Raw genomic sequence first — 15,684 nt, 5'->3', positions numbered from 1 at the left:
AGACTAATGTTTCTGTCACCACCACTTAGACCCACCTCTTTCATCCACATAAACTCAGGTTATATCTCAAAGATCCTTCTGAACTTTTATTAACTTTGCCACTCTAGAATTCATTTTGAAGAATTATTTTAAAATGGTTTTGAGGTAAATGTGAGAGCTCAGCTGAGTGCTTCTCTACTCTGCCATTTCCTTTGAACCCTTCACATTTTGAAAGCAAAGGTCATCTATTTATACAATGAATCACTGTCTGCATACATAATCCCAAATTTTAAGTGAAAGTAAGGAAAGATGAATTTATGATTCAACAGAAAAGAAATTGTCCCAGTTAAATGTAGTGTTATAAAAATAATATCTTTCTTTAATGGTTTTTAATCTAATATTGACTTCCAGTGGAGAGATGCCAGAACTTTAAATTGATGTATAATTCTGTAATGTTATCCTTTAGAGTATGCTAGACTGACAGATATAAAAAAATCAATTTATAATCCCTAGAAATGAATTATTAAACTTCTGCAGTCATCTTTTTTTCATAAGTTAAAGTGTCCTTCAGTTTTTAAGGCAGCATTAGTATTGAAACTGGTTAATGTAGTTAAGGACACTGATGCTAATGCTGGTTGTGCTACTTAGCATTGTATATCAATATGTCCTGATTACACTGAGGGTTCAGTTTTTATTGCACTTGGTCAAGTTTTCATATTTTCCTCCAAAAATTAAAACTAATGCCTCAAATTAAATTCTAGAATGTCAAAGTTAATATTAAGTGGTGTGTTAACCACTTTGAAGATCTGATTGTTGCATTAAAAGATCCAACAGAATAATTTGTCAAATCAATCCCCACCCCAAAGATCAGTAATTTTGGCACAACATTTCAACTGTAATTTTAAAAGTGTTTTAATTTGGGTAACATAAACAATGCTGATACTCATCATGCCCCTTACCTGTGCAAATTTTAAAGCCTGACCTAATAAATCTCATTCGTCATCTTCTTAGGGAGAAGGATGATAAAAAGACCTTGTCAGTAGTAGAGAAAGAGAAAGCAGCCAGACAGTCTAGACAGACAAGCAAAGTTGAAGAACTTTTGCAAAGGGAGGATTTCTCAAGGGCACCAAACCCCGATTCCCAGCCTAATGTACTTGACAATGAAAGAAACAAAGTGGTCAGACAGATTAGACTGTCAGTTATGAACAGATGGTAGCCAGAACTACTAACAAGGACTGATGACCCAGCTCAAAAATACGAGTTAGGATGAAGAAGTGAATGCAAAATCCTGGAATGGCTGAAAGTGAAACAAGTAGCTTATTTGCTTGGTTTCTTAATGGAGATATATCATGACTGTAGATATTAATCCTAAAAAATCCTATAAAAGGAAAGATTGAAAATAAATAGAAATCAGCAGCACATGGAAAGTCAGAAGATATGAGATCAATTGCATGGTGATGCTTAAAGAATTAAAAATCTTTTTGAGCTTGGAAGGTTATTGCTTCCTAAATTTGGTAAGGCTAGTTATGTTTAAAATATTAAGCAATAGGTAAAGCCTGGCTAAAAGTGTACTTCTTTCAAAATTTGTTATTCACTTTAGTGATTTATGTAGACTCTCTCAATCAATTATTAATATCGCCTATTAAGGAATAGATACCTGGGAACCCAGTTCATTGTCATTTGTTGACTTGGTGTAGTCCCTATTTTTATTCAGAAGCATATTTGGTTATGGCCACTAAGTTAAAAATACATTTATTCACATATAGATAAATACACTTGGTGGAAGAGTAGATAGAGTACTGGACTGGTTATCAGGAATATTATTTTTCCTGAGTTCAAATTAGGCCACAGATACCTACTAGAAATGTGATGTTGGGCAAGCCACTTAACCCTGTTTGCCTCATTTCTTCATCTGTATAATGAGGTAGAGAAGGAAATGGCAAACTAAATCAGTATTATTGCCAAGAAAACCCCAAATGAGGTCGTGAGGATGCAGAGATGACTGAAAAAGATTGAGCAACATCAATACTACACACACACACACACACATACATATGTGTGTTTATGTGTTGTGTTGACATATGTTCTTGGTGACAGCCTATACCAAAATTGGAAGGAAATTTTCCTGCTTTAATGTGGCATATAATGGTAGTCTTGAGAGTTATATTTTAATAAACTGCATTAAAATATTCAGTTCCAGTCTGAAATATAACCATAATGGAAATCCATCTGGAATTAATTTTTTTAATGTTAGCAGATTTCATTTTTTCTACTCCATAATTTGATATATGAATTTTTTTAATGGAAAGGGGAGTAAACTTCCTTCTCAAAAATGCATACCCCATATATGATATATTTGCATGTATAAGCATATAGATAATATGTGCATATGCATATGTATATATATGTAATTTTACAAATATTTATTGAAAGCTTACTATGTACAAGCTGTTCGGTTGGAGGCTAATGAATAGAGAAGTATCATTTGAATTATTTCATAGTATTTTGCTTTTGTACTTGAAAATCAGTAACTTCTTTGACTGGAAAGATGCAGAAGATGTGAAAAATATATTATTTCTATAGGAATCAAAGCTTCTGGTCTTGCATGTGAAAAGTTCTCTAGACTTTTTGCTTTGATTCTTCATATATTTGTGCCTTATTTCCCCCCTAAATATTCTAGGTATTTAGTCATATTTCTTTTTAAATATTAAAGATTAAAAAACAAAGGAAAAAATTAATTCACAAATTTACTCTGAAAATTCTACTATCCAAAACTTTTCAAAGTAGGTTCCCATATTGCCACTGCCACCTTTGTATTTTTGCTAAACTAACTTTTAAGGAAAATGACAAATTTTGGAGGGGGTGTAGAAAAATATGAATATTAATACATTGCTGATGGAGCTGTGAAATGAGCCAATCATTTTGGAGAGCAATGTGGAATTATACTAAAAGAGTTATAAAACTGTGTATACCTTTTAAACCCAGTAATACTAAATTAAAATAGCCAAAATAAAGTAAAATTTATACTTGTTTCCTAAGACATTCAAAGAAAAAAGAAAAAACCCTATATTTTAAAAAATCTTTATAAAAGCTCTTTTTGTGGCAGAAAAGACCTAGAAACAGAAGGTATGTGCATAAATTGGGGGACAGTTGAACAAATTATTGTACATGTTTTTCATGGAATACTATTGTGTCATGAGAAATGACAAGATTATCATACACACTCAAAAAAACCCAACAACTTGGAAAGACTTGTATGTGGTGATGAAAATAAGTGAACAGAACCAAGAGAACAATGCACACTAACAATAATAATGTATGCTGATCAACTATAAATTACTTAACTATCATCAACAAGACAATAATCCAAGGCAACCAGAAGGGACTCATGACAAAAAAAGGATATCTACTGCCACAAACAGAGCAGACAGAGTCCAAATGCATATTGAAACATAACATTCTTCATTTAATTTCTTACATGAATTTTTTTTCTAGTGTAAGCAATATGTAACATTTCACAAATGTATGAACAAGGAAAAGATGCATTACATGATAGTATTTGTACAATCTATATCTTATTACCATTTTTCTTGGGTAAGGAGAGGGGTGAGAGGGAGCAGAAGAAAGAATACATAGCCAATATGAGAATTTGTTACTCTTGGATGAACATATTGATTATAATAAATTATATATTTATAACACATTACATATAATAGCATTATTATATTAACTTATTTTATCTATATATAAATATAAATAAACAGTAACTCTATATTTTATACATAACACATAAATATATATATAGTGCAACAAAATATACTTTTAAGATCTTTTGAATCTGAATCTTTTAAGAGATAGTGAACTGGGTCATCAAGAATGACTTTCTATAGAAGGGGACCTTGAACCTGAGGGAAGCCAATAATTCATTCTAAGAGGAAGAGATGAAGAGAGAATATCCCAGCCTTCCCAAAGGAATGAAAGCAGAGATTGCAATGCTGAATTCAAGCAAATGGATTTGACAACTTAGTGTATATGAAGGTGGGAATAAGCCTGAAAGTGTAGACTGGAGCCAGATTGTTAAGAGCTTTAAAGGGCAACCTTAGGAATTTGTATTTTTCTCATAGAAATAATGAGAAGTCATTAAAATTTCTTGGGCAAGAGAGTTACATGACCAAATTTTGCTATAATAATGATGAGATTAATAATAATATCTAATATTTATATAGCACTTACAATGTGCCAGTAACTAATTAGGAAAATTATTTTGTAATTTAAGTAGTGGCTGCATGGGAGAAGAATAAATAAATCTTTAAATACAATTTTCCAAGAAACAGCATACTGTAGTGAAGAAAGTCCTCTACTAATTTAGTCAGGTGAAGTAATGGACATTATTGGCTTAAAATATAAATTAATAGGCATGAATTTCTTTAATTTCTTTCTACAACGGAAAGGTAGTCAAAGAAATTGAAAGTTAAAATGACATGGAAAAAACTGAAACCAAGGTATTAAAAATAAGGCAACAACCAAGATTTTTGTTGTTTGTTTTTAGGAGTACGAGCAAAAAAATATGCAATGACCCAGTTAGGGTCCTTGCATCTTCTCCCAAAAGGTGCCCAGTGTTATTGGCAACTAGAGAAAAGTAGAAGCCTGTAGACAAATTGAGAGCTCCAGAACAATGGAGGGTTTTGATCATGAAATGAAGATGCCAATTGTATTAAAGTGATAAAATAACATTTTTATAACTTTTTAAATGAAGGAAGGGGAAATTTGGAGCTATTAGTTATTATTTTTATTGCTTACTTTTCTTTTGAATTTTACTTTCTGACATTTTAAACAGTATGTATTTTCTGTTCATATAGGTTTAAATACATATTATAATATTCCTTAGCTTACACAATTATTGTGAGGTAATCACATTTTAAATCATAAAAAGTCAAGCGAAAATAAATTTTGTCATTATTGAATGTGTTCAAGATCTGCAATTTTATTAATATGAGCATACATTCCACTGATGCTCATCATGGTCCCTTTAAAGAACAGATATAGATTTTCATGAATGGATGTGGCCAAAAGAACTGTATCACTTCATAATTAGTTTTATGGTGATATCTCCCCATACATAATTATGCTAATCCTCAGGGGACTCACTTTCAACTCTGATGTAACAATGAGGAAAAATTAGTATTTAGTGAGATGTAATGATCTCTATTTGATATTATTTTTTCTTCCATGCTTGGAATATGGTGAGTGGTAATGATTCTAAAAATTTTTAAAGAGGAACAGAGGACATTCCACTTCCGATATAATTGTCTCATCATTTAAATTAAGGCATAGTTAGATTGGAGAGAAAAGGAAAAAATGATTCTGAACAGTTACTATGTAGACTAAGAAAAGTGGTCTTTATGGGCAGGCTAAAAGGCTTAGAGGTACTTGGATAAATTACCGAATTGCCAGTTTAATTGCCTATTTGCTATTCTTACTTATGGAGTTCTCTTGCCTTTCTTTCTCTGGCCCTTTGTCTAGACTAGCCCCAATACTTGGAATTCTCATCTTAGGATCCGTAGCTTATTTCAGATATTTCAGGCAGTTTCTACAGGTGTTCTTTTTCTGATGACATAATTGCTCATGTCCACCTCCTACCAAAGTTCCTCATATTTGGAATATATATGAAAAAAATATATCTTATGTATATGTGTACCTATAATTTCCCCCAATAGAATGTAAGTCTTTTGAATGTGATGGTTTTTTCCCCCAACTTTTCATCCTTAGAATTTAGCATAGTGCTTGGCATATTGTAGCTTCTAAAAATACTTGTTAATTGATTGATTGTTTGCAGTGCATCACTATTCATCAGTTTTTCAAGAGTATCAAAGAATGCCAGTGTTTCAAGAGATTATGGTAAATATATATTAATTGCAATATATTATGCTAGATAATAGGGGGGATAACAAAATACAATCTGTGCACATTAGATTAAAAACAACATAAAACAAAACAAAACTAATAAACAAAAATCTTTAAAGTAACTAATTTTTTGATTTATATATTTTCAAATATCTTGAATCTTTCTCAGTTCTAATAATTATTCTAGAAATCTCAAACTATGATTTCAAAATGAACAGAAAATTTGTATTTTTATTGACGTAAATGCAAATTTATCAAAAACACTCTTAAAGGTCAATTTTAATCCATAAATGAACAGTATTTCAAATTTTAATAAAGATAGAAATCACTCTTACTTCACCCAACAGTTATCCTTTTGTCAAAGATCTAGAAAACATTGACTATTAAATGGATTTTTGATAGATCTTAGATTAAAAAAAATTAATTTTATTTATTTTGTTCAGAAAGTATCTTTCAATATCCAAATAAGTTATAAACAATATTTCTGGGAAAGGTAGACTTACCTATTGATAATTTTTAGGGGCTCATGAAATATCTTGACTATATTTGTATATATAAGTAACAGAATAGGCAGTATGTTCAGCAGCTAAGAAATTTACTTTGCTTCATTTTTGGAAGCTGTTGACGGCAGGAATATAATGAAGATGAAGTTTTAAAGGTGCTGACAATGTTAAACAGAGGGATTCCTTGAAAGAACAAAATTTTACTGCAGATAAGCTAATAGAAGATGGTCAAGTTGGATTTAAAGATAATCTCCTACTGACAAAATGATGAGGAAACTATATGTTTTCGGTCAAGACCTTTTAAGGTTGTACATCTTTAATTTTTTTCTTGTTCAGACTACTAAGACGGTTGCTTACAGGAATTGAAAATAGGCCAGAATTTTTAAAAGAAATAGCTTATATCATTGAATAATAATCAAATACACTGTGAAGTATTTAAAGATCTTTTCTAAATGACCTGAGGAAAACATTTTCAGCAATTCTTTAAAAAAATATTTATAATCACCTATAATACTCCCTATTGGAATACAATTAATTAATTTAGAAATTAGTGGTCATTTCAAGGATTTCCACATGCAATTAGGGATTGCTTTAATTTTGTTCTGCTTGATATTTATGCTAGTAAAAATATGCTTTAAGAAAATTTACTGACCAAATTTTCAAACATTTAGTTAAGCTATTAATATTTGTGATAGGGAACAAATATTCCTCATTTTTGCTTTATTTTTCACAAATAAGGTAAAAAATGAACAAGGAACATTCTTTTGTAGATATAAGAATTCCCGTATTAAATTGATTAAAACCAGTATGCTTCACAAGAGCAAGAGATATATTATAAGATGTAGTCCCAATTAGGATGATGCTCTTGATGTCTGTGAAAACTTTGTCTATCATTCCCATTTTTGATTAGCTAATGGTATTAATGCCTGATACCAATTTTTTAAGTGAAACCAGTTCTCCAATATGGCTAATAGGGATCTCGTGGGGATAAAGTATTGCTTTTTAAATGATGTGAAATGCACTGCTGAGTTTGCATCATGTTAAAATAACTGACCTACAAAAGGATAGGAGATGGATGACAGGAAATAGTAACTAAAAACACTAGCCAATTATGGTACCAGTCTCTGTATTCCCAGTACTATATGGAAGATGGTTACTAAGAATACATTAGCAATAACAAGATGCATATGAAGTAAAGATATCTTAAGGCTTCTATGTATCTTATCTATTGATTTTCTCTTGAAAATGTAATTATTAACACAGATTTGAAGATGCTATTATGTGTCTATATATATGAGTTGTATTAAAATTAAAAATCAGAACTCACACACTAAACATTTTTATTAAAATATGTTGTCTCAGTTATGAATTTCAGACTTTTAAAATATAATTTTGTAGTTTTAAGCATATTAATTTATAATTGAAATAGTGTAATTGATAGCTTTTTAAATCACTTTCATTTCTTGATGTATTCCTTTGCTATAATTTCACTTTGTGCATTATTAACATTTTCAGGCTTTGAAATGATTTTCTGTTTTATCAATTTTCTAGTATTTTTGTTGACAATAATATTTACCATCTAATTTTTTAATAATTTTTATTATTTTAGCTTTGCTTATTAACTGATTTTCTATTCAATATTGCTAATTCAAAACCTATTTTCTTATTTTGTGTATTTTTAAGAATATATTTTTAATCTGAAGACTGACTTAGTGCTCCTTCTTCAAAATTTGGTTTTGCTGTCTCATCATTATTGATGTTCTTCATATGGTTATTCATTATTTTTGTGATTTCTTTCTTTAATCCGCACTTTCTTCAGAACATTATGATAATCTCCACCTAGGCCTATGTTATGCATGCACTCCCTAAAGCAATCGCTATTTTTTGCATGGTGATCTGAAAATAATGTTAGTATTTCTGCCTTTTTTTGCACTTATATGTAATTTTTCAGTATGCTAAGGATAATATCTTACTGAAAAATTAAATATGTGGGCATATATTCTTTTTTTAAACCCTTAACTTCTGTGCATTGGCTCCTAGGTGGAAGAGTGGTAAGGGTGGGCAATGGGGGTCAAGTGACTTGCCCAGGGTCACACAGTTGGGAAGTGTCTGAGGCCGGATTTGAACCTAGGAACTCCCGTCTCTAGGCCTGACTCTCAATCCACTGAGCTACCCAGCTACCCTGGGTACATATTCTCAAGTGATCTCTTGCACATTGCTTTATAGATCTTCTAGCTCTGAAGTTCTCCAACAACTTCTTGTTGTGTTTATCTTTCTATTAAATGTGTCTAGAAATGAGAGGGAAATTAAAGTCTTTTATAAATACAGTGTTACCACCAGTTCTTGCAATTCAGCTAAATTTTCTTTATAATCTAGATGTTAGGCAATTTTATATATATATATATATATATCATGTGTTTATTATATATTGGTTAATTATATATGATTTCTTTAACACTTATTTTTTATTCAGATTAATAATTTAAATTTTTCTTTTGGCATTGTCTGATATAATAATATAATTAGAATTCATCTTATATAGTAAGCTTTGTTTCAGCCTGTTTTTTTATTTGTATGTATTTTTTACTTCTTTGATGTATTTCTTGGTTTTTTCTTATCCATTGTCATTCATTTTATTGATATGTTTTATCTACTCACATTAAAATACATTTTTTCTGTCTCTCTCTGTCTCTGTCTCTCTCCCTATCTATGTATCTATCTCTCTAACTCTAAATTCAAGGCCTTCTCTTTTTCCTCCATTAATTTATCTGCTTTTTCCTTGTTTTGAAGTTTTAATTAAATAATTATTTGAACTGATTATTCCTTCCTTTTTTTCTTTATCTTTTCTCAGTTAAATAGAAAATAAAAACCTCTCCCCTTATACTTGCTTGCAATATTTAATATATAGCAAAAATGTGCAACTTTGTTTTTCCCCTTTATTTGATTTTATGTAGAATATTTTCCATGGTTATATGATTCATACATCTCCAATCCCATTCTTTCTACCCCCCCCCCCAAAGCCGACAAGCAGTTCCACTGGGTTCTACATTTATCAGTGTTCAAAATGTATTTCTATGTTATGTATATTTGCATTAGAGTGATCCTTTAACATCAAAACGTTAATCACATCTCTATCACAATATGTGATCGAGCATATATTTTTCTAAGGCATTTCTGGTTCCACAGTTCTTTCTCTGGATGTGGAGAGCATTCTTTCTCATAAGTATCTCTGGATTGTCCTGGGTCATTGCATTGCTGCTAGTACAGAAGTCCATTACATTCGATTTTACCACAGTGTATCAGTCTCTGTGTATAATGTTCTCTTCGTTCAGCTCCTTTCAGCTCTGCATCAATTCCTGGAGGTTGTTCCAGTTCACATGGAAATCCTCCAAAAAATATGCCACATTGAAAATGAATTTAGTGCTAATAAAAATGAAACAAGTGCTGAAATATCCCAGCATGAAAGCTTTAGTCTCATATGGAATATAGCATCGATATATTTAAGTTCAATTAGATTTGATTATCCTTTTTTGTACATATACATTCTTTAGGAACTAATGAGATAAAAACTCTAAATCCAGTTGGCAGTGACAAGGCTAGGAGAGTGGGAAACAACATGTAAACAAACAAGCACAAAGAATATATATGAAAGAAAACAAAAGTTAATCATTTTTTAAACCCTCACCTTGAGCCTTAGGCAGAAAAGCAGTTAATGGTAGGCAATAGGGGTTAAGTGTTTTGCCTAGGGTCACACAGCTATGAAGTATCTAAGGCCAGATTTAAACCTAGGACCTCCCATTGCTAGGCATGGCTCTCAATTTATTGAGCCACCTAGATGTCCCCTAAAGTTAATCTTAAGAGAGAATCTTAGAAAGAATTCTTACAGAAAGTTCAATTTTAGCTGAAAATTTAAGAAAAACAGAGATGTAAATTGTTGAACTATTCAGGGACTTTTCATGAAGGAGAAAAACTTGATAAGTTCTATTAATTTAGTCCATCCAAAGAAATATAGAAAATCTACCAGAACTGCTGAGGAAAACCAGGAAGCACAGAAAGAAAAAATCAATGGGAAGAGGAATTGTTGGCAATGTTTAAAGGAGTAAATGGGTCAAAAATGTAAAATTTTTGATTGTCAAGATAATTGGCTGTCTTCGTTGATACATGGATTATTATGAGGCTATATGAATTTGAGAATACATTGAAGAGTTAGAGAAGGGAGATAGGAAGAGATAGGGAGGTCAAATAGAGCTTTTACTATAGAATCAGGAAGACTCCAAAATTCATAGTGACAAAAAGAATGGAGAAAGTGTGACTTTTTACTTGGATATGTGAGGAGTCTGTGGGGAGATGGAAAGTTTTTACTGTGATTTGTAAAGAGAAAATGTTTCTGTCCTGGCTGGAGAGAGTCTGAGAAGAAAGAAAGAAAGAACTTATTCCCTGTAATGACAAAGTTTAACCCAGGTATTGTAAGTAAATAAGAAAAGGATTCTTAAGGGATATTGGCTACTATATGCAGAAATTCAGTGGTAATACAATTCAAGAATAAAATAACAGAGGAGACTATGGCTGTGATATTTCTTGTGACTAAAATATTTTAATTGGTATTTATGTATTTGTGCTATTGTTATCCTGTTAATGAATTGTAAAGTCACTAACTAATGTTTACTTGAGCTTAGTAGATTAGGAATTTTAGATTGATAGAGAAAGATGAACAAAAGGCTTGTGGAAAAAAAGGTTCTTCAATTTAAAAGATGAAATATATAAACTAGTGTAAGGATTCAGTTGACTGGTTAATAAGAAAGAGCTGCAATTTTAGTAGTTAATAAGTACACATCCAAACTTACACCAGGCTTACCTTTAAAAATGGATCTTAATGTTTTCTCAAAAGAATGGTACATAAAATTAGGAGGAGCTTTCATTTAAGTAGAAAACAATAATTTCGTAGGAGAAGGTTTAGCACTTGAGGAACCAAGGATGTGTTTATATGACACTGAATATGTGAATATATTGCACATGTATAAATAATTTACATAAATGTGTATTTGTATGGATATGTTAATATATAATGACAGACTTATGGGAGACACTCAAAGAGCTTATACTGTATCTAGAAAAGACAGTCCATACACATAATACACTATATATGTATATGTATAAAATAAATACCAAATATGTGTAGGGTTGTTTTGAGGGAAAGGAATCTGGGAATATAGAGAAGGGCTTCATTTGTTGAAGGTTGAGTTTTAGTAGAATCTTTAAGAAAGCCAGAAATGGGGAGGCAGGGAATGGAAATGTGCATTGGTTCAAAGTTGTCAGGACCGTGGAAATACAATCGCATTAGAAACAATAAAAAGATGAGTTTAGCTAGACCCTAGTGTAATGTGATAGGGAGTAATGTACACCAACTATGGAGAGATGTGTATGGGCCAGATTGTGAAGGGCTTGAAGTACCAACTTCAGAAATTCGTATTTAAACTTAGAATCAATGGATTTTTGAGTACCTCATAATCTTACATGTTTTACTTAAGTGAATAAATCAATGTATTTGCCTAATAATTAAGTTTTGCAGGTGCCAGGTAGACAATATGTACATCATTTGAAGATGGTATCCCTATTGACTAAGGTAAATCAAGCCTCAGGAAAGGTAAGATAAGCAACCACTGAGGTACAACATATAGAAGGGTTAACAAGAGACATATTTAGATACAACTTCTTATAAATGAACATTATTTAATGCCAGATGACATTTTTATCAGTTCTCAATATTTATTTTATGATGTAACCTTTCATAGTTTAGATTCAAAGTTTCTTTTAGACATTGACATGGGAGTTACATTTTTTTTCAAACAGAGAACTTCATTTTTCTATCCAGTCTGTGCCATACAATTCCATTATAACCATTCCAAATTGAATTTAAAAAGTGCCAATATCAAGAATTTCAGTCTGTATAATGTATATAGAGGTAAATACAATGGATCAGGAGCTTTTTTGTTTTTCCTTTATAATCAGACTAGGTGGAGAGTCACTTTCTAGATATATGGCATTTACATTGCTTATTAGTGAAATCACTAAATTTCATGGGTCCTTATTATACACACATGAGAATTTTTTTCCAGCAAATGATGTTTAATGCCATATACTCATATATCACAATGTGTAGACACAATATGTAGAGAGATATTTATCATACCACATTATAATTGAAATTGAAGATAATTTAATTTTTAAGAAATCAGCATTGTTTCTAAAAAGCTTATTGCTTGAGATTCTGTTTGAATATATATATATATACTATAAATATGAATGTTATTGAATATAAAAATTTTCTGTAATTGAAGTTTTAAAAAGAAAAGCAAATAGGAAAATTAATATAAAAATACATTAACTCAGTTATTTTTATTTTTAACTAGTTTTCTTTAAACTTCCCATGGAAAGATGCTAATATAAACATTCATCTTTTTACTTGTATAATTTAGTAAATTTATATTTTAAAGACTGAGTTCAGAAGTTTAATGCAATAATTATCTCAATGTTTTATGATATTAGAATAAATACTTACAATATAAGATGTGAAAAATGCAAGATACAAGAACACAATTTGAAGAGAAGATGGTGAAAGAAGAACCAGGAAAATATAATTTGCCAAAAGCCATAAAATAAAAGCGTTATTGTTAGGAAAAATTTAACTAGCATCTTAATATAAATACTTCATTTTCATTTCTAGTTAATATTTTCTAGTTGAGGTATTCTCAAGGTAGCTAACAAAGAAAAATAGAAAAAGTAATTGATTTTAAAGATGGGCATTATTCAATACATCTATTTTTTAAGTATTCTGGTCTAGTCCAAGAAAATGTTACTCATACTCTTAGGAAAAAGACATGTTTGACCAATTTTCTCTATGACTTTCTGTAGTCTTTATTCTGCCAAGAAGCATCACTTTTCTATTTGACTTATAATAAAGCTGTTCTGACTTGTTGGTTAGCTACCACATGTCTTATAAACATATGACTTAAAATCTCTAAATACATTAAGGCCCAAATTTCCTATTACAATGGGACTTCTTAAGGCTATCAAACAAGTTGGAACTTAACGTTATTAAGTAACCAACACAACTAATTTGAATTTATATGAATTTGGAAACAAATTTAGTTTTTATTGAATAACATTTGTGGTGTATAGAACACTAGCCAAATGCAGTTTTTCATTCTGGCCATGATATAAAGACAAAATAAATTCAAATTTATGTGCCTTTCATCTGTAAATACTAAATGGAATAATTGAGAGTTTATATAGGATGGTTGTATAACAGTAGTACAGACTTCAAAGGGTTATTATTTGCAGACCTTGTCTAGTCTATAAAACTTTACTTTTTTTTTGCTTCAATTTCCCCATAGTAAAAAATAAATCTAGCTATATGTTCTATCAGAGAAGCAGTATGAATGTTTACAGAATGTGGCATCTACCCAGATTTCCACATGTGTATATGACTTGGTATGTCCCTGGCAGTTTCATTCAGCTACTTGAATATTCTTAATATCATATGGCAAAGATATCACATATCATGAATAACATCTAAGATTGAAATGAAATATCCAGAATTTAGAGTTTTCATTCACTACAACATCCATCTTCTGGATGGATACCACACTGGGGATGAAAGACAGGAAAACACTCAAGCAATGCTTGCCTGAGTCGAATTGTGATGATTTCATATAGGATCAGCAGAAGAAATGTTTCTTAGACTATGAAAGCAAAATTTCAAATAATTTTTCATATTGTAAACTTCAAAGAAATTTAAAAAAGGAGAAACAGAAGAGGGAACTGTGGCTATTTAGTGATCAGAGATAAAGCCTCAATTTTTACTGAAGAACTGTGTTTATAAAAAGGACATAGATTAACCTACTGGTCAAGAATAGTCTGTTGGATGTGAGATGTTGTAGAAAAGTATGGATATCCAAGTTAATTACTGCCTTCTTAAGCAATCAGGGGTCACTCATTCTCTGTTTTGAGATGACATTATGTTTTCAAGATTTTTAAAAATTTGATTGTTCCTTAGAAATTTTTCTTTCTTCACTTACAAAGAGGTAGGATTCAGAGCAACTAACTACCCTTCAGAATCAAGCTATTATTTTCATAACTTTTCTTGACAAAATATGTTTGATTTTGAAAGAATCTAATTTTCTACTTGCTTCGTAATGTCACATAAAACTATAACAATTCATTTTGTATATATTTTCACTGCTAAATTTAACCAGATTTGCAGGGAATATGTACCTTTGAATTCTGTTTCTTATTTCTCAGTAGTTCTCAGCTATGATTCATAATTTGAAATTCTCCTTTAGTAGTTAGAATTATTTTTTCTAATGTTTCTTGCAATTCCTCTCTATGTGTATTTTAATGACAATGACAGCTGGAATTTACATTTATAGTTTCAAGTTTCAAAATGCTTTACAAATATTAGCTTATTTTATCTTCATGATAATTTTGAAAGGTAGGTCCTATAATTATTCCAATTTTACAGATGAGTAAACTGAGACTCAGAAGTTAAATGGCATTCTCAGGGTCACATAGAGAGCAACAGTTTGAGACAACAGTTGAACTAGGTTCTTCTTCACCCCAGGTCCAGAATTCTATGCACTACATCAACTCGCTGCCAATTAATTTTCTATATGTTAACTTTGCTTTTTTAAGTCAAAATCAAAATAAAAGAAATAGTAGATAGAGAAGGCTGAAAGATCAGAGTTCTAGTTTTGCCTTAAACAAATAGCAGATATGTGAGTGGTAAATCACTATCTCTTAGTGCTCTCTGTACCTTTCTAAGACTTTCAATAGCAAAGAAGTTTTTGACCTACATCTGGAGAAGGAGTTTCATCATCTGAGAATTAAATCAGAAATCCAATCTCTATCCCTGAGACCCTTCCATTGTATAAGACATAAATCTAAATAAAGTTAGGTTAAATCTTGTAGATTAAATTAATCCCAAAAAAAGTTTTTTTTTATGAAAAACTATTTTGGGATATACTACAAATGGTGCAGGTCCTAAGATTACTAATGTCTAAAATGTGAGAAGGTAGACCAGACATGCCTAAATTACTTTCAAATTACAAATCCTGCTAAACTGATTATCTCTCAAGTTCCCTTAGAGGTGTAAATAAATCTAGAATTCAGCTAGTCAATTATTGATGGAATTATTTTCACTAGATTTGACATTGTGAACAATTTCTACTGCTATTTGTACAAGTACTGTAAAGAGGTGATATTAATGTTTGCTCATTTTAATGGGATTTTGAAAAAGATA

General features: G+C 30.7%; 1 protein-coding gene across 1 annotated transcript in view; it reads left to right on the top strand.

The window, feature by feature from the left end:
• Positions 1-15,684, top strand: part of SEMA3E (semaphorin 3E) — a 385,477-nt gene that overhangs the window by 132,191 nt on the left and 237,602 nt on the right. The window contains exons 5-7 of the mRNA XM_044679056.1: positions 10,093-10,114; positions 13,728-13,737; positions 13,818-13,838. Coding sequence (XP_044534991.1) covers positions 10,093-10,114; positions 13,728-13,737; positions 13,818-13,838 — 53 coding nt within the window. The remainder of the gene's footprint in view (positions 1-10,092; positions 10,115-13,727; positions 13,738-13,817; positions 13,839-15,684) is intronic.

Source organism: Gracilinanus agilis, chromosome 5, assembly GCF_016433145.1.
Source record: "Gracilinanus agilis isolate LMUSP501 chromosome 5, AgileGrace, whole genome shotgun sequence".
NCBI classification, from domain to species: domain Eukaryota; kingdom Metazoa; phylum Chordata; class Mammalia; order Didelphimorphia; family Didelphidae; genus Gracilinanus; species Gracilinanus agilis.
This window is presented reverse-complemented; position numbering and strand designations above follow the sequence as displayed.